General features: G+C 40.7%; 2 protein-coding genes across 5 annotated transcripts in view; one reads left to right on the top strand and one right to left on the bottom strand.

Annotated features, from left to right (window-relative positions):
• The first annotated feature begins 528 nt into the window (after window positions 1–528).
• Window positions 529–2,716, top strand: CRH (corticotropin releasing hormone). Its single transcript, XM_019439452.2, has 2 exons — window positions 529–795; window positions 1,596–2,716. The coding sequence occupies exon 2, from the start codon at window positions 1,610–1,612 to the stop codon at window positions 2,204–2,206; it is 597 nt and encodes a 198-aa protein (XP_019294997.1). The 5' UTR covers window positions 529–795; window positions 1,596–1,609; the 3' UTR covers window positions 2,207–2,716.
• Window positions 2,717–3,606: 890 nt separating this feature from the next.
• The window catches only part of TRIM55 (tripartite motif containing 55), a 43,520-nt gene continuing 28,002 nt past the window's right edge, over window positions 3,607–19,124 (bottom strand). For 2 of the 4 annotated variants that reach the window (XM_019439445.2, XM_019439449.2), the window contains one exon: window positions 3,607–4,633. In XM_019439445.2, coding sequence (XP_019294990.2) covers window positions 4,511–4,633 — 123 coding nt within the window. In that variant the 3' untranslated portion in view covers window positions 3,607–4,510. The remainder of the gene's footprint in view (window positions 4,634–19,124) is intronic. The other 2 variants (XM_019439446.2, XM_019439448.2) reach the window with 1 other exon arrangement.

Raw genomic sequence — 19,124 nt, 5'->3', positions numbered from 1 at the left:
CGCAGGTAGAAGCTTAAAAGCTGGATGTCCCTGCACTTCCATCTCCTTGTTCATCATCCTTAACCAGGCAGAAAGGTGATGGGACAGTTTGTCTCTAGCAAAAGGATATGTTTAGATGCTGAGGTGTTTCCAGAGACAACTGGTCAAAAAAGTCAGGGGGAGAGAAAAAAGTGGGATCCAGATCCCCTGTAACTGCTTGCTGCTTTCCCCACAGGACTCTGCATTGATAGACCTCCTGTCCCATACTCTTCCCTTCCCCTCTCATTCGATGTCTCTTTTCTGACCCTAAATTTCACCTTTCATAGTAAGAGGTCAGTATGTTTTCATACTTGGGAAATCTCATTCAAGAATTTTTGTCAATGGACAAGTCATAAGAAGCCCTTCCATTTTAGGGCTCGTTGACGTCACCAAGGAGGCGATAAATATCTGTTGATATAATTGGATGTGAGATTCAGTGTTGAGATAGCAAAACTCTGCCCCTCGTTCTCTGGCAGGGCCCTATGATTTATGCAGGAGCAGAGGCAGCACGCAATCGAGCTGTCAAGAGAGCGTCAGCTTATTAGGCAAATGCTGCGTGGTTTCTGAAGAGGGTCGACGCTATAAAATCCCACTCCAGGCTCTGGTGTGGAGAAACTCAGAGCCCAAATCGGGTGAGAGACTGGAGAGAAGGAGAAGAGAAGAAAAAGAGAGTGAAGACAGAAAGGAGAAGAGAAGAAAACCCTTGAAAAAGCCCCGGAGACTTTCCTCTGCAGAGAGGCGGCAGCGCCCCACTCACCTGCAGAAGCACCTCAGAAGGTAGGGAGCGCCTAGACGGAAATGTGCCTCCAACTTTGCATTCCCTGGGCTGCCACGGTGTGCGAGGCCGAGCCAGGTGTCCCGGTGGGGCCGAATGTTGAGTGTGTGCATGTATTTGCTGACTGTGCCTCAAGATTCTGATAGTAACTGGGATGTGTCAAAAGCAAAGTTAGACGGTTGCTAATCGTTTTTCAAACTGCCAGTTACTCGTCACTGGCGGTGTAGACGAGCCCCCACCTCCCCCGCCATCGATCCCGACCCCTGAGAGAAGGACTTCAGGGCTAGGATAGAGAAAGAGGAGAAGGAGGAGGAGGAGGAGGAGGAGGAGGAGGAGGAGGAGGGGGAGGAGGAGGAGGAGGAGGAGGTAGTTCTCATTTGGGAGGACAACGCTGAAACATCCGGAAGGCGGGAGGGTATTTACAGCGGGTGAGATATGAAATTTGTAGATCTTCTCGAGAGCTCGGGGAATCAGTTTTGGGCATCGTTAGAAAGGGGACTCAGAGACCCTTCGAGGGTCTCAGAAGGAGAAGGGTCGCTCCAGCCTGGCGTGGGGCTGAGTTTTGGTGCTGAGCCTTGTAGGCGTCCCCTTTCCTGCCCCGCCCCGCCCCCCAACTCTAGAAGTCCCAGTTCGGGCGCTTCAGCACCGCGGACAGTGCCTGCCCGAACGCCTAAGGCAGGTCTACGGGTGTCAGCGTAGGAAGACCCCCAAGCGCACCTTCCGTTTGAGCTAAACTCTGACCAACTCTTTCTTTCTCTCTTCCCTTCTCTCATTCCGCTCTCCGCCCACCTCTGTGCCGCAGCGAGCGCCCCTAACATGCGGCTGCCGCTTCTCTTGTCCGCGGGCGTCCTGCTGGTGGCTTTCCTGCCCTGCCCGCCATGCAGGGCCCTCCTCAGCCGGGGACCCATCCCGGGCGCCCGGCAGGCCCCTCAGCAGCCCCAGCCCCTGGATTTCTCCCAGCTGCCGCCGCAGCCCCAGAAGCCCCAACAGCCACAGGCTCGGCCCATCCTGCTCCGCATGGGAGAGGAATATTTCCTCCGCCTGGGTAACCTCAACAAGAGCCCCGCTGCTCCCCTCTTGCCCGCCTCTTCACCTGTCTCTGGCGGCAGCAGCAGCCGCCTTTCACCGGACGAAGCGGCCGCCAACTTTTTCCGAGCGTTGCTGCAGCAGCTGCCGCTGCCCCGGCGCCCGCTCCCGCTCGACAGCCCCGCAGGTCCGGCTGAGCACGAAGCCGAGAACGCCCTCGGCAGCCGCCAGGAGACACTCGAGAGGCAGAGGCGATCCGACGAACCTCCCATCTCGCTGGATCTCACCTTCCACCTCCTCCGACAAGTCTTGGAAATGGCCAGGGCTGAGCAGTTAGCGCAGCAAGCTCACAGCAACAGGAAACTGATGGAGATTATTGGGAAATAAAACTGTGCGTTTGGCCGAAAGGATGCAGTATTTAGCACGCAAAAAAATAATAAAAAAAATCAAATACAGTATTCTGTACCATAGCGTTGCTCTGATACCATTTGTTTATTTTTTTTTATAGCTTGAAGCCTAGACGATGTATAGCAAGAGAGTCTATACTCCTTAATTAGCATGCACAAAGTGTATTCACACACAGTAACAGCAGCAAAATGTTATTTGTATTGTCTACTTTTAGTTTCCATTTCCAGGTGTCTTTAATGGTGTTTAGAAAGTATGGACCCAGAATGAAATGTTTTGAAGCAGGCAGAAGTCACTCAATTTATTTTGTTGTGGTCTGAGCCAAAGAGAGTGTCATTCTCTTGGATAGGTGAAACAAAATCTGTAAGCTCTTTGAATCAACCTTTCCTTGTAAACGTTTCAGTAATAAAAACATCTTACCAATCATTGGTCAATTTGGTTGTGTAAGAGAATGTCGAATATTTATATTTTTAATAAAAGCTGCAAAGGTAATCATGACTTTATTTTTCCTTTTCAGTATTCATAGGAGTAAAACTTCCAGCCCCTGGCTTCCTTCAACCTGATAGCAGCACAAGAAGTGCTGAAAACTCTTTGCATTAATTTCCTACTAAAAATACAAACATATGTCAAGTGGCTTACACAGATAGTGCAGTCGCCTTGGACTCATCTGTGTACCTCAGGTTACTCCTCTGAGGTTAAGTTAAATGATTTGGGAAGTTGCTTCTAGCTCTAAGACTTGGTAGTTCTATGAATGGTAGATCAATTCATAATAGAAATAACATTTAACCCTGATTAACTATAAGATGTTAAATAATTGGAAAGGGCAGGGAAGGAGGAAAGGAAAAGAGAAATGTTGAGGCAGGGCATTCCTCCAAACTCTAGGGCCAACATGCTGTCTTTTTTTTTTTTTTTTTTTTGTATGAGAAAGTCTCACTTTATGAAGCTACTACATTAGCACCATAAAATATACTTCTTCTATGCTATTTGCCAGTGCCTACTTCTAATAGGAGAAACTCAATAGTTTCTACACTTAAATATAATGCTGTGAAATGGCACTTGGGAAACTTTTTATATAAAAAGTATTTTGACTTTAATAACTTCACAAGTGCGCTTCTCATTTATGTCTTTACCAATCTTAGTTTAATTCTTAAGGATACAAATTATCTCTAGCATTTCTAAAATGGAACAGGTGCAGCCAACTAGTTTTATAATGCATTTATCTTTGGTAGTTGAGTTACAACTTACAGAAATTCAATTGAATGTTTAATACTTCAAAATTAATTTGGATGTCTGTAGATGCTTCTTCCCGTGGGACCCCTTAAATACACTTGACTGATGTATTAATAAGATAACATGAAACACTGAATAAGTCATTATAAGACTAAGTTGTTAAAAACAGCATTTATTTAAGAGTTCATACAGAATAAAGTTATACTTATGTTTTGAAAGAGGCATCGTGGTGGGACAAATAAAGCATGATTTAAATATACATGTATTTTATATGTGTATTGTATGTGTACATATATTTAAATACATGCAGTTATTCTATAGTTCACCAGGTTGGTGCCTCAGTAGATACATAAGGAAAGTAGACAATTGCTGATGGAAATTCTTTTTCAATTTAATTGCTTGATATCTGCACATCTAACTAAGATTAGAAAAATGTCACAAGAAATGTCCCAGGCCTTCAGCCTTCTGGACTATGGAAATATCACCAGAGTTAAAGAACATTTCTGGATATATGAGTGACATCTGTTATGGAAATGAGGAAACCTTTGTAAAATGTTTCATATCTTTGGTCAATGATTTACCTTTTGTCCATATATTGATAAATCAGTCACTTCTGAATTAACACTGAATTTCACTGACCAACTGCACGGTTAAAGAAGAAAGAATAAGAGCTACTATGGTATAATAACAAAAGCCAATGCCTATTAGAGACAAGAGTGTAGTGTATACTTTTTCAACACTTGCCACTTGTTACAGACACACGCACACATATCACACCTACATACTCTTTATAGTGTTTCCCACACAATAAAAGATTTTCATAAGGTCAAGTTTCTTTTTTCCAATGCTTTCAGCAACTATGTTTTTCAAAATTGTTTTCCCTCTGGAAAGTCATCTGGAATTAAAGGGGTTTTTGTTTTGTTTTGGTTTGGTTTTTTGCAGAAATCCTGTTCAGAGGTCCCTTTCATCACCTGCATTGTATTAATTTCATCTAGGTTCCCTGCTGCCGGTGTGCATCTCAGCCAGGCAGACAGAGGGCAACAGTTGGAATGAACATCATTCATTCAGGGAGTTCAACCAGGAAAAGGAGAAGACGTGGCGAGCTGGCTCAGAATCAGCTCCATTCCCACTCCCCGAAGCTGCAGCCTGTACCTGGAGGGGAGGGTCCTCAAATCCAGTCTGCAATAGAAGAAAATCTGAATCAGAGGAAGAAGAGCCTAGTCCTTTTGGGTTCGTCCAGTCACTTTTCTACTTAGGAGAAAGGATAATAATAATAATTATTATATAGGACATAATTATTATTAGGGATAGAAAGCAAGCTCAGGCCCTCTTGGCTATGGCCAAGAGTCCTGAAAGTAATTCACGCTCATGATCCAAAAAGGGGCAGCAATAATGCATGCAGTGGAGGGAAATTCTTTTTTTTTTTTTTTAAAGTCCACTTAATACATAATTTACTGAGGTAAAAGTGGCATTGAACTAATAGGAATTTGGATTTAGAAATGTCTGCAGCATACAACATGATGGCTATAGTTAACACTGCTGTATGACATATTTGAAAGTTGTTAAGAGAGTAGATCCTAAGAGTTCTCCTCACAAGGGAAAAAAAACCACAAAGGAAAAAAACATTTTTTTTCTTTTTGGCACCTCTATGAGATGATGGATGTTAACTAAACTTTTGGTGGTAATCATTTCATAATATATGTAAGTCAAATTATTTATACTGTAAATTTATACAGTGCTGTATATTACATATGTAAATAGTATAATTTTTGCAATGCTGCAGACTTAGTTTTGAGCAAATCATGAATGAAAGGACTTTTTTCTCTAGGTAATAAAATCTAATAACATAAAATTTTATTTTTTATATAGCCATCTCTTTAAAAGGCACCTATCTTTTATAGATACCAGACAGATACAGCTGTGATTTTTGAAGTAATTGATCAATCTGTGTAGGTGAAATTTATTTCTGTTGTTTTGAGCTTAAAAAATAACAATGAAATGGGGAACAATTATAAAGCAGTCTTGCTGAAATGCAATATGATGTATAAACTCAAACTCTGTACGTTTAAAAGTACTCTGACAAACACAGTTCTTCCTAGAACTACTGAAGATGGGCTAATATATTCTGATGACTTCACTGGTAAAATTATCCCACTGGGTTAGAATGCCACTGATTTCAAAGCAATGAGGTAGGCACATGCATTCAACTCCGAAGCCCTGAGTGATTTTATGAAGCTGCTACATGAATGGACACTAGCTGGCATGACAAAGCAGAACTTAGGTAAGTATAGTGTTTTGTTGCCATTAAAATAGTTTTGAGTGAAAAATGAGTACTTTTCCTACACCTTCTCAGATTTTACCCTAAATATAAGTTTGGGGGTAATGTTTCAAGTTTAATAAATTTGTCCCAGGTCCTTGAGATTATCCTTCCCACTGCCATGTTGTTCCTCAATAGAAAGTTTCAAAGGGCCGGGGTGCCTGGGTGGCTCAGTCAGTTAAGTGTCCAACTTTGGCTCAGGTCAGGATCTCAAGGTTCCTGAGTTCAAGCTCCACATGGGACTCTGTGCTATTAGTACAGAGCCTGCTTCAGATCCTCTGTCCTCCCCTCCCCCCACTCTCTGTCCTTTCCCTGCTCTCTCTCTCTCAAAAATAAATAAACATTTTTTTTAAAAAAAGAAAGTTTAAAAGGGCCATGAAATCATATTAGATACAGTAGAATAAAACTTATGCATGTAGTTTTCCATGAAGGAATAGTTGACACGTCAAATGAAATTGGACTATTGAACAAAGGCTGCTATTATGTTATTAGATTCTGTTGGTAATAGGTTAGATACCTCAGTGTCCTTCAACTTGATGTGGAAAAAACAACATCCAGACAGAATTCTGTGCCTATTTACGTACCTCAAACTCTTCTCTTCCCTACCGTAGTCACCTTACTCTAATCCTAAAAACAAAAAGCCCATACCAAACTAAAACAAAACCAACAAAAAACAACAACAACAACAACAAAAACCCAAACCAAATGATCTGGGCATATCAATTGTTCTGTAAAAGATCAGATGATTTCTAAGCATCCTTTAGGTGTGAATACTGAATTTTGCCTAAACAGACCATCAGTGTTCATGTTGTAGCCTCTTCCTTGAAAGCAATCCTGAATCTAGAGGAATCTTCCATGACAGCTGTTCTGAAATATCTAAAGGGCAAAACTAGTTGGGTAAGGTATTTTCTGTAGAGGGATATAATCTTTGCAAAACTTCTGGTAGCTAACAAACCATTTGGTACTGCTTTGGGATTTGTATGTATTTTTATACTTTTCTGTACTTGAGATTAAAATCTATCTTCCATTTAAACCGTTTTAGCTGTTACTACCTAACAACCTTCAAAACTTGGTACCACATAGTTTGGTTTGTTGCTTTTACATCCCCATGTTTTCATGCAGTTAGTAGATTTTCCTCTAAACAATATGGACAGATGATACCTATCAGAGAAGAAAGGCCAGTGTCAGAGGGGGTGCCAAAAGCAGAGATTTATCCTGAGTATTTTTAGATGATTATATCATCCCCTCGGTCTTGTTTATGTAAACTTGAGGACCCACCAACCATCTCAGCAAAGTTCTGTGCCAAGAGGTTTAGCCTGGTTTTGATTCCCAGACTAACCACTTCCTAGCTGTATGACTTGGACAAGTCAGTCAACCTCTCTAAGCCTTTAGTGTTTTCTTTTGTAAAACAGAAATGAGACCCTATCTCACAAGGCTGTCGTAAGTACTGAATAAATAAATACACCCAAAGCACTTTGTACATACCTCACTTACATTAAGTGCTTTAAAAATGTGTTTCCTTCCTTCCTTCCTTACTCCCCCCCCCTTTCTTTCTTCCTTCCTCTCATCCTCCCTCCCTCCCTCCTTTCTTCCTTTTTTCTTACATTAGTAGAGCCTCCTCTACCATGCAGAATTGCCTGGGACTTCTTATGAGGAACTATACACAGCAGTAGTGACCCTCAGTAAGGAAAGACAATTATATTTGCAATGCTCATCTTTTCAGAATTGGATATTATTTATAGGATTTAATTCCTGTGGCATATTGTAATCATGATTACCTATAACCCTGTTGTGTGTCTCCAAGTGGCCTAACACTATATATGGCTCTCTCCTAAAGGAAGAATGAATTAAAGATTTAGAAACCTTCTTTCTGTAAGTACAGCCTATTAAATCATAAGCAGACGTTTTTCCTATAGCTTTCCTCAAATGTAATTGTATATGTGTATTCCTTTAAATAGTTTTCCAAATGCTGGTTCTCCTCCATACAGGAAATGCTATTTCTTAGGAATATAGATGTTCTTTGAAGCCAAACAAAGGACAGAAAATGACAAGCACTGAACTTCCCTCTGCTTTTGAGCATGTCCTGCACTTCAGTTTACTTTGAGATGTATAAAAAGATGAAGAAATGATTATTAGTCTTATATTATTTCTAAATATTACACATTTTCCTGAGGTGACCCAACTTACAAGCATCATTTAACACTGGGCCGTATCACTATGAGTTTGATACTCATAGTTTTAGTCATAAATTTGAGAAATGAGTTTTAGTCATAAAATAAAAGCAGGAAGTGGAATAGGGAGGCAGCATTTTCCCCTGTCTCAACCATGAAATGCAATTTAGTCAAGATCCACAAAAGACTATAGAAGGGAGTGGCATACCTTTGCTCAGGGAAAGACTATTTTTCTTAGATGAACTTGATTAAGAATGCTGGATATTCATGAACCCAACCTACTCAGAAACAGAATCTTGAATTTTTTCCCTGTTACTACCAAATGTTTTGTGAGATAAAAAAAATTAATGTCAGATTATAGTATAAGGGTTTTACTCCATAGATGAGTAGGGTCATAGATGAGAGGTTCTTCCACCAAGAACTGCATAATGTACTGGCATCATCCCTGACAAGTTAGGTCATCTAGAATCATTTCTTGTTGATGGGGATTGAGGAACATGCATTCTGTCAGAGGTTTGCAGACATCTGCCTTTGTGCACAGGACAGTTCCAGATTATGGACAGTGTTTACTTGGTCTGAACTGTGTGGCTGAGTGGTGTTCTGACAAAAACTTCAATTAGTTGCAAACATTAAAAAATCAGGACCAAGGGTGCTTGGGTGGCTCAGCCAATTAAGCATCTGACTCTTGGTTTCAGCTCAGGTCATGATCTCACAGTTTGTGAGTTCAAGTCCCATATCGGGCCATGCACTGACAGCACAGAGCCTGCTTGGGATTCTCTCTGTTCATCTCTCTCTGTCCCTCCCCTGCTTGTTCGTTCTCTCTGTCCCTCTCTCTCTCTCTCAAAATAAATAAATAAACATTAAAAAAATCAGGAGCAAGGATGTGGAGAAATAGAAGCTCTTGTGCACCGTTGGTAGGAATGTAAAATGGTACAGCTGCTGTGGAAAACAGTGTGACAGTCCCTCAAAAAATTAAACATAGGATTACCATATGATCCAGCAATTCTTCCACTTTGGGGAATACACCCAAAAGAGTTGAAAGCAGAGACACACAGATATTTGCATACCTATGTTCATAGAAGCAATATTCACAATGGCCAAGAGATGGAAGGAAGCAACCCATGTGTTCATCAGTGGGTGAATGGATAAACAAAATGTGGCATTTGCATTTAATAGAATATTATTCAGCTTTAGAAAGGAAGGAAATTCTGACACATGGTACAACATGGATGAACCTTGAGGACATTATGCTAAGTGAAATAAGCCAGTCACAAAACAACAAATTCTTTGTGATTCCACTTACAGAATATAAGAAGTATCTAGAGTAGTCAAATTCATGAGAACAGAAAGTAGAACGGAGGTTGCCAGGGGCTGGGGGAAGGGGGGCAATGGGGAGTTGTTTTTAATGGGTACAAGAGTTTAAGTTTTGCAAGATGAAAAAATTCTGGAGATTGGTTGCATAGCAATGTGAATATACTGAACACTTGAATTGTATGCTTACAAATGGTTAGGATGGTAATTTTTATGTTATGTGAGTTTTAAATTAAAAATTAAAAAAAATAGACTTCACATTAAAATCTGGATTTGCAGGTTCTCTTGACAAAGAAGAAATGTAGCAATCTAGAACCTACATGGAGAGATGAGCAGCCCTGTCCCTACAAATTGGGTATGCTCCCTCTATCTCCTGATTTCCATCATGCCCACCACTCCATTTTCCCTCCTCTGCTGCAAGGCTGGTTTCGGTGGCCATTTTTCATTTATAGTTGCTATGCTCAGAATTAAGAGGAAAGCAAACTATAGCTTGTATTTATGCTTTTATTAACATTTTTCTTTTACCTGGCTTGCTTTTTCATTAATGTTACCTTTTTGGTCTCTATGGGCACACAATCTTGTTGCTGTTAACCAAAGGGTAGGCTAGTTTTTAGTAGGAAAGTGTCAAAGAAAAGAGAGAAATGATCAATGGGGTCTTTGGCTTGACTTTTATGCTAAATGTAATGATTTGTTTTTTAAGCCAACATGCTTCTTTTGGCAAGATTCTTGACAATTAAAGCATGAAACTGCCTTTAGTGCTCAGTTGAAGCCAGATGTGTCCTTGGGCACTTAGCATAGGGATATAACTGGGTGCAGTTTCGTGAACATGCTCTTATTTTGGTGTGGGGGCAATACTAGCAGCCCCCTCTACTAAATGCATCCTGCACCACATGATTCACTGACTGAACAAAACTAAACAGATGCTTTCCTGATATTCACTCTGGCACAAGTCTGGGTAGCCACGTTTAGGAGGGAAAATATTTTTTTAGCTGGCCTAAAGTAAAAGAGTGAGCTCTTTGACCAGTAACCAATGCCCTCAGGCCTCCTCTAAGCTTCCCAGGGGTTCCATGAGGTGCCAGCATCTGCCTTTCCCCAAATGATCATTCTCTACTCCATCCATGATCCTGATCCGTTATCATTTACCTGCCTGTGTTCCAGTTCCTCAGCTTATCCAGGTGATAGTAATTTATCTGATAAACTGAATTACAGCTAAGACATTAATGGATGATGATGGCTTCATGTACACCCCTGCCACACATAGCATGGAAATGTCCATGTCTTATCCTGAGGGATAACTGTGGTGGACATGGGAGCCGCTATGCCGGTCCATTGAAATGATATTGGGGGCAGTGAGGACATTTGTGTCCAGGCCTCCACACTTGGGCTCCATTTGCTCTCTGCCACTATGAATGCCAATCACAAATTCCACCTGACAGAAGGATCTGGTTATTACTACGTGTTAAATGCCAGTCTTTCTTGGCCAATTCAAGAAGACGCTTGCACATTTATAATTAAACTCATTTGCCTTAAAGGAATGTGGATAGAAGGGGTAAAACTAGACCTGAGGCTGCTGAATGGGCAACCACCCTGTCTCTACCCTGAACCTGCTAGGCTAGGTTAGAGGCTCAAAGCCAGATGCTAGAAACAGGTGTGAATAGGATTGCTGAGGTCATGCTTAGAAACCTTATTCAGAAAGACTAAACTCAAGCACTGGCCTGCCCCCTACAAAGCATTCCTGAACCACAGGCCCTTGGATAGCTTAAGCATTATGGATTCCAGCCTGGAAAAGAGAATGCAACCAAAAGCCTGAGCCAGGCAGCAGTGTCTGAAGAATAAGTGAGGCATGGTCTGTAATTCCCAGCTGAGGGTCTAAGCCCTGGAAGTTCTGCTGGGCAGGTCTTCCATTGTGGGCATTTCTTTCACAGGAATACAGACATTTCTGCTTCATGATGGAGCAACTGGGATACATGAGGAAGCACAGAGCTGTGTAAATATAGCACACTCTCCATGAGTGCTAGAGGAAGAAGAAAAGAGGTTAGAATGAAAACACCCATTGAAAAGCGTTTTGTTGTTGTTGTTGGGAGTCTGCCACTGTATACACTAAGTAAAGAAATGGGGGGAGGGAATTGATTTGGGGGCTTCATTGTCACTCACTGCTTCCTTTTTGCTGAGGTAAGACCAGAAACCAGAGTAATTTCCTCAGGCCTATGAAACAAGAAGAAATTAACCTCACTCGCTTTTTCTTAACCCAGAGTCAGATTCATGGTGTATACTGTTTGGTGTGTTTTGAAACATGGTTTAGGCATTGATGAGGTCAATGGATGGGGTGGGGAGCAGGAAGAAGCTAAAACATTGGTATCACAGCCTGGCACAAACTTAAAGCCAGCATTCTTCTCAGATATGGACCTGCCGATTATGTGTTCAATATAGAGTGTGTGTTCTCACCCTTTCTGACAGAACTGAATTACAAAGAGCTGCTGGTTAGATCATTAATTCCTGCCTTGTGTTAGATAAATAGGCCAAACAGGCTGTCTTCAAGAGCAATGGGAGGTTGATAGTATTATTATGCCCAATTTATGGACGAGAAATCTCAGGCTCAGGAAGGTTGAGGAACTTGCTCAAAGTAACTCTAATGAGAGAGCTGAGGGTTATTAATATAAATGACTACAAATCCAAAGAACAAAGCTAGCGCTGTTGAGCATGTGAGACTCAAGGGAGGGGCCAGCTCCACCCTTGGAAGTCAGACTGAGAGCCAGCAGTAGCACAGGTGCAACTAAGGGACGGGAGTGCTGTCACTGCAAGGGTCAGCCACAGTCCTGCAAGCAGTGGAGGCCTAGACACGTCCTCTCTCTGCCCCGTGAGGCTGTGCCGATGCGCCAAGAGTGGTCAATCAAAGCAGGGGAGCCCTTCGTCACACTATTTTTGCCTCAGTCATCAATCACCCCGGGTAAAGTGGGGATTCACTCACGTTTCCTAGATGCGGGCTTGGCGAACAGTATACTGCACACGCGCACTCTGTGCCATGGCTGAGGGCAGCAGATCACTGGGCCCTAAGCTCCAGCTGCTCTGTGACCTTGAGCAAGTCACTCCTCTTCTGTGGTCCTCCACTGTAAAATGCTCAAGTTTAACAATTCCTACTTTACAAGACTGTCCTGAGGTATTACTGAGAGGACCTCTGTGAAAGACTAAATGATAGAGTCATGTACACACATTGGTTACCGTCTTGCCACGCGGCATTGGTTTTTCAGATGCATTAACGATGGTGGATGAATTCCCTGCTTTGTGGGTTGCACTGGGGGAAAAGACATTTTTCATGGAATCCACTGAGATATGTAAATAAAGACAGAAAAAATCCACAGGATGTACAACACTAACAAGGGTCTTAAGGTTAAATCCGAATAATAAACAGTTTTCAAACACAGGAAGCAAAACTCAACTAGCTGTGTCATAACAACTCCCCCAGAGAGCTCTCCCTGGTGCCTGCGTGACTGTTTTCATGGAATTGTGGAGCTGCAGGTACAGGTTGCCAGGGGGGATGAATTCATTACACCCCTCACAAACAATTTATATTATATTTCCCTCTTTAAAATGGATACATCCATTTTAGCTTCCTATTAAAGTAACCTTTACTAAGGATGCTATTTGATCCTGAGAAATACAGCCTACAGTTTTAGTGTAGGGTTTGTTTGGGGTTTTTTTGTCCGTCTAGAAAAGCCCCCAAATTGACAGTGATTAGAATGTCACTTTCCCAACAGGAAAAAAAAAAAAAAAAAAAAAAAAGCCAGAGAAAGAATTGCGGTTGTAGGATACAAATGAAAAAGCATTAATAATGTTTATGTAATGGTCTCTCCTATAGCTTGCTCTCTCCTATAGTTTTTTTTTTTATGTAAAATGACTGCATTTTATTATCATAACTTCTTATAATTGCCAGGTTTATTAAGTCCTGGATAGTGTTATGGGGTAAATGTAGGCCAGTCCTGAGCACTGATTAATTTTCTATTTTTACCAAGCTTAAATTCCAGCACAGTCAGGGCGCTGGTATATCAGCGATTTGTAAGCTCGAATCTCCTAATTTGTAAAACACAAGCAGTCACTCTCAGCAGGGATTTCTGTTTGAAAATAATTTGACACCTTGAATCCCTCAATTAAATTGAGAGAACATAGTTAAATTTTCATTCATTTCAGTTTGTTTTGGAAAATTAAATAGATCATTTCAAAGAATACAGGACCTATAGTCACACTCATGGGAAATCATGTTCTTAGTCTCCTGCTTTATTTTTAAAAATGCTCTATAATACTTTGTGAGATTAATCTCACTCAGAAAAGCAGCTTTTCAGCCCTTTAGCCTCCAACATCTCTCACCTCTCAGTCTCAAGCGGCAAGTAGAGCTTGCCCCTGAAATCAGGATGAATGGTTTGATCTCAGAGGTCATTTGTGTGAAAATGATTTTATCTTTTGGCCTGTGATACCTATGGAGACCCGGGGCTCCACCTGGCTGCTTTTCTTTGGAACTCTAGCCTAGTGTTCATCCTGGTTTAGGAAAATATGAATATTTTCAAGGAGACTGAATTTTGGGATGATGAGAAATTTGATAAGGTCTCAAATCGGGGGACACATGTATTGGTTTCTGAGAACCTAGGAAATAAACCCTTCAAGAAGGGAAAAGACTCTTTGCTAGTCACTGCCTGTCTTTTTAACCATTTAAACCATAGATTTTTTTTTCTTCACTCTTCTCTCTTTCTTCCTTCCTTCTCTCCTTTCCTATTTTTCTCCTTTCTCTCCATTTCTTTTCCTTTCCTTTCCTTTCCTTTCCTTTTTTTTCTCTCCTCTCCTTTCCTCTCCTCTTCTTTCTCTTTCCTTTCTTCCTTCCTTTCCCCTCCCCCATTCTCTCTCTCTCTCATGAAATGTTTTTTTTTTTTAATTTTCCTCTGGGAGCACCTTTGTAACCTCATAGGACAACATTTATAGTGCCTGGGTTGGGAACTAAGATGGTATGGGCTGGTGTTCCTTGGTGACACTTTCCCACTGGCCTTGACTTCCACACATCCCTTTTGCTATTTTCAAGTGAAGAGCTCAAATGTGTAGGGGGCCAATGTGGTTCTGATGTTCTGTGTCTGAGCTCATGATACTCTAGATAGGAAGAATCTGGAAACCCTTGTACCATGTACACCTGCTTGTTAACACTTGGCTTGGGAATCTTGGACTTCTTAGCAAGAAGACAGCTTGGTGCTGGAAGTCCTTGGCCCATGACAGGGTGGCCTCTGCAGTTCTGTAAAATCTGGTTTAGGTAAGATAAGGAGTGAATTAGGGCATAAGTGTGTCATGAAAATATACAGAGACATTAGCTTATAGAGCAATTTATATCAGAACTAAAAATAGGGGACCACAGACCAGTGACGACTAGTCATTGAATCATTAAGCTCAGCTTAGTCACTTAAAATCATTAGGTACCTCAGCTATCTCAGCTCTTGCTATGCTTGGCCCCGGGCATGGCTAGGTGAGGAAGGGGAGACAGGATTGTTGGTTTTGGGCTATGAGGCCTTCCCCATTGCCAGACACTTGGAACATCTTAAAGATTATCAACACCTTTCTCCTCCAGGCTCTCCCCACCTGCCTTCTAACTTTGCTAAGCTACTTTAAAAGATAGTACATGTGTATAAGGACCTTCTTTATACCCATTAAAGCAGGTACATACACACACACACACACACGAGATAGAAAAGGATTTTGTTTTGTTTAACACTTATCTTGGGATATATTCTTTAAGAAAATGTAACAATGCTAAATGTGAATAAACCTAAACAAAACTTCAAAATGCATGAGGCAAAAGTGATAGAATTGCAACGGTAAATAGACAAACCCACAGTTATAATCAGAGACCTCAAACTTCCTCTCTCAGTAATTGATGAAACAAGTCAACAGAAAATCAATAAGGATATCAGAGACTTGATCAACTGACCTAATTGACCTTTATAGAACATTCATCTAAACAAATACTATGTTTTCAGAAGTGCACTTGGAACATTCACCAAGATAGATCATATTCTGGGCCATAAAACCTTAAGCTTCTTAAATTTAAATCTTAAATTTAAAAGGACTGAGATCATATAAAGAGTATTGTCTCTACACAACAGTATCAAACCAGAAATCAAACAGAAGGATGTCTGGAAAAATCTCCAAATATCTAGAAAATAAACACTACTCATCTAAATAACTCATGGGTCAAAGAACAAATCCCAAGGTAAATTAGAAAATATTTTGAATTAAATGAAAATACAACATATCGATCTTGTGAGATGCAGCTAAAACAGTGATTAGAAGAAAATTTATAGCATTAAATGCTTGTATTAGAAAATAAGAAAGATTTCAAATCAATAACTTGAGTTTTCACCCTAAGAAACTAGGAAGAGAAGAGATCAAATCGAAAGTAAGCATAAGGGTGAAAATAATAAAGAGCAGAAATGAATGAAATAGAAAATAGATTTTAAAAAAAGTAGGGAAAACCAATAAAGCCAAATAAAACCAATAAAGCAGAGAACTTACATTACCTGATTTAATTTTTTTTTTGTTTATTTATTTTTGAGAGAGAGAGAGAGTATGCAAGGAGGGGAGGAGCAGAGAGAGGGAGACACAGAATTGAAGCAGGCTCCAGGCTCTGAGCTGTCAGCATAGAGCTCAAACTCACAAACTGCGAGATCATGACCTGAGCTGAAGTTGGACACTTAACAGACTGAGCCACCCAGGCACCCCTTACATTACCCGATTTAGAGACTTCTATAAAGCTATAATAATCAAGACAGTGTGGTATTGGTAGAGAGACGAAGATACAGATTAATGGTTCAAAACAGATGGTCTACAAGTAGAACTGAGCATATATGGTCATTTGAATTTCTATGAATCATCAAGGTAGTTCACTGGGGAGAAAAGATAGCCTTTTTTAATAAATAGTGCTGGAATAAACAAATATCTATATAGAAAATAAGCAAACAAGATCCAAAACCTTGATCCTTATCTCACAATACAAAAATTAACTTAAAATTATCTTAGACCTAAGAGCTGAAACTATAAAAATTCTAGAAGAAAATGTGAGAGAAAATCCTTGTGGTTTTTGAGTTAAACAAAGATTTCTTAAAACACAAAGCATAAAGGGGAAAATGAAAAATTGAACTTTATCAAAACTAAAAATGTTTGTTCTTCAAAATACACTTAAGAACATGAAAAGGCAAGCCATAGACTGGGAGAAAATATTTGCAAAACATGTCTGATAAGGGAGTTTTATGCAAAATAACATAAAGAACTTCTACAACTCTCTAATAAGATAAGCAACCCAAAGAAAGTGGGCAAATACTTCATCAAAGAAAATATTAAAATGACTTAGAAGCACATGAAAAGATGCTAAGCATCATTAGTCATTGGGAAAATGGCAAATTAAAACTATGTACCATGTATATCCATTAGAATGGCTACCAAGTAAAAGATTGACACAGTTACCAACTGGGATGCAGGGAGGGGATTAACTGCAAAGGTATATGAGGGCACTTTGGGGAGAGATGGAAATATTCTACATCTTAATGTGGTAGTGGCTATCTAAGGCTACATATTTGTCAAAAGCGATTGTACTGTGGTAACACTTAAAATCAGTAAATTTTTAAACCACGTATCTTCCATCTCTTCATACATGTACTATTCTGTTACTTCCTGTATATCCTAATAATTTGCTATACTGGGCAGTGAGGGCTGTAAGTGCCTTTAGATGGACTTCAGAGTTGAACCATCATAGATTTTATGGAGTTTACGACATCGAAGGGGATAAGTGCAGCTGTGGAAACATTCAGCCAAAGGGGTGCCTAGGAAGAGATTTAGAAAACAGTTTGGGAAATGGACATTTATATAAGAGCTTCAAGGCAAGACATATTTTGAGAAATGCACTGGGCTATTTCACTGAGAACTTGTTATTATTGTCACTCAGCATGGTTTGTGTCAGGCCTGAGCCCATAACCCTCCCAATGAAAACATCCTGAAATAATTTATAAAGTTCTCAGTACTAAATTTCTCACTCTCTAATGTGTAAATAGATGTATCTTTTCATTGAGTAGTTGCTTCCTTTTCTCAGTGGGAAGATGAAAGTAAATAAAAGTAAATGCCCAGAGTCAGTGCAGAGAAGCAGCAGGATGGGAACCTAAGTCCTTTTTACTAACTTTAACTTCATTGATCTTTCCAGTGCCCGACACTTAGCAGAATTTGTACCCAACTTGTTTGTCTGTTTTCAGGCTTGAGAAACGGAATGTGAAAAGTAGATATTCTATTCTTAAAAAAACAAATAGTTATAATATAGTAAAACTTTTAGGTTCTCTTATAATTGTAACTTCAGAGTCTGGTGAAATATATGAGTTGTGGTTCTCTATAGAGACAGAAATCATAGAGATTTTAATGTGAAAGTCCCTATCTCCAAAGCAAGTGACTCTCACTGGGATGTGTGTGTGTGTGTGTGGGGGGGGGGGGGATGGGAGGTCCTGTGACCTTGATTGAGGCAGCCGCCAGGTTAATCCACCAAATAGGAAGACATTTCTCTGGAAAGTCTTGTGCCCTGAACAGCTCCCATTAAACAGCTCGGACAAATTCTTCCACACAAGGCTGCTAACCCTCATTAGGAAGGGAGAAAGGGGAACAGGGGGTATCTTTCACTGTTGCTGCTCCCACTTCTAGAAAAATCACACTGCCACATGTATTCCCGATAAAATACTTAATTGTCCATGGGTATCGATGATGGGAGTGGTCCCTGTGTTAACACCCGGGTATAATTTGCATGAAAGTTGTGTAGGAAGAGGAAGGGCAATGGAGGGAAGCAGATTGGACCCAGAAATGGCCACAACAAAGCATGCCTGGGAGATGAGGCTCACAGAGACTGCTTTCCAAGGACAGCTGACCTGCTTTCTTCCCACCTTATTATTGCCCTGCTGTCTAAGATTGACTAGGGTGGGATGTCACTTTTTCAAAATAAATTTAAAAATTAACACATGAAGTAGATCAAATGTTATTTCCCCCAAACTCTCTTTGCATTGATGGAGCGTACAGCCTAGAAAGGTGGAGACTTAGAGGGCAATTTTGTAGTTCATGCACAGGGGCTTTGCACAACGTGACCTGTGACCTCTTTCACAGGGGTTCCTGGGAGAAATCTGATGTTAACAGGGCTCAAAGTGCATCCTGCAGATGAATCTCTCTTCTGTGAGATTCAGTTTTTCCACAAGGCTGAACCCAAACCTTGTTGAGAAAAAAAAAATTTTTTTTTCAAGAATGAAGGCAGGGAAGACAACAGTGCTCCTCTGATCCAACAAAAAGCAAAATCCCAGTTCGCCACTGGTGGAGACTGCTGATGTCTAGTTTTTGCCGTGACCAGTTTCTAACACATAATCTGCCTATATGATTAGGTGAAGAGAGAAGGTAAACAGGATAAAGTAGTGGGTGCCTGGGTGGTTCGGTGAGTTGAGCGTCCGACTTCAGCTCAGGTCGTGATCTCGCGGTTCGTGGGTTTGTGCCCTGCATTGGGCTCTGTGCTGACAGCTCAGAGCTCAGAGCCTGCTTCAGGTTCTGTGTCTCCCTCTCTCTCTGCCCCTTCCCCTCTAATGCTCTGTCTCTCTGTCTCTCAAAAATAAATAAACATTAAAATAAACAGGATAAAGTAGAGATTATATGGTATCAGAAATCACAGGCAGCAAAAGCAAGGGCAGGTTTCACTATGTGGATGGCTATGAAGAAAGCATGTGGGAACAGAACATTTGCCTTCTTAAAAGTTTGAAGGTGACTGAAGTGAGTTTACAAATCAGCAAGTGGGCCTGAGATGCTTCTGAGATTCTAAGGCAACATTATTTCC

Source organism: Panthera pardus, unplaced genomic scaffold (genome assembly GCF_024362965.1).
Source record: "Panthera pardus isolate Hobbes unplaced genomic scaffold, ASM2436296v1 HiC_scaffold_7, whole genome shotgun sequence".
NCBI lineage: Eukaryota > Metazoa > Chordata > Mammalia > Carnivora > Felidae > Panthera > Panthera pardus.
Note: the sequence above shows the minus strand (reverse complement) of the source record. Positions and strands in the feature narration are given on the sequence as shown.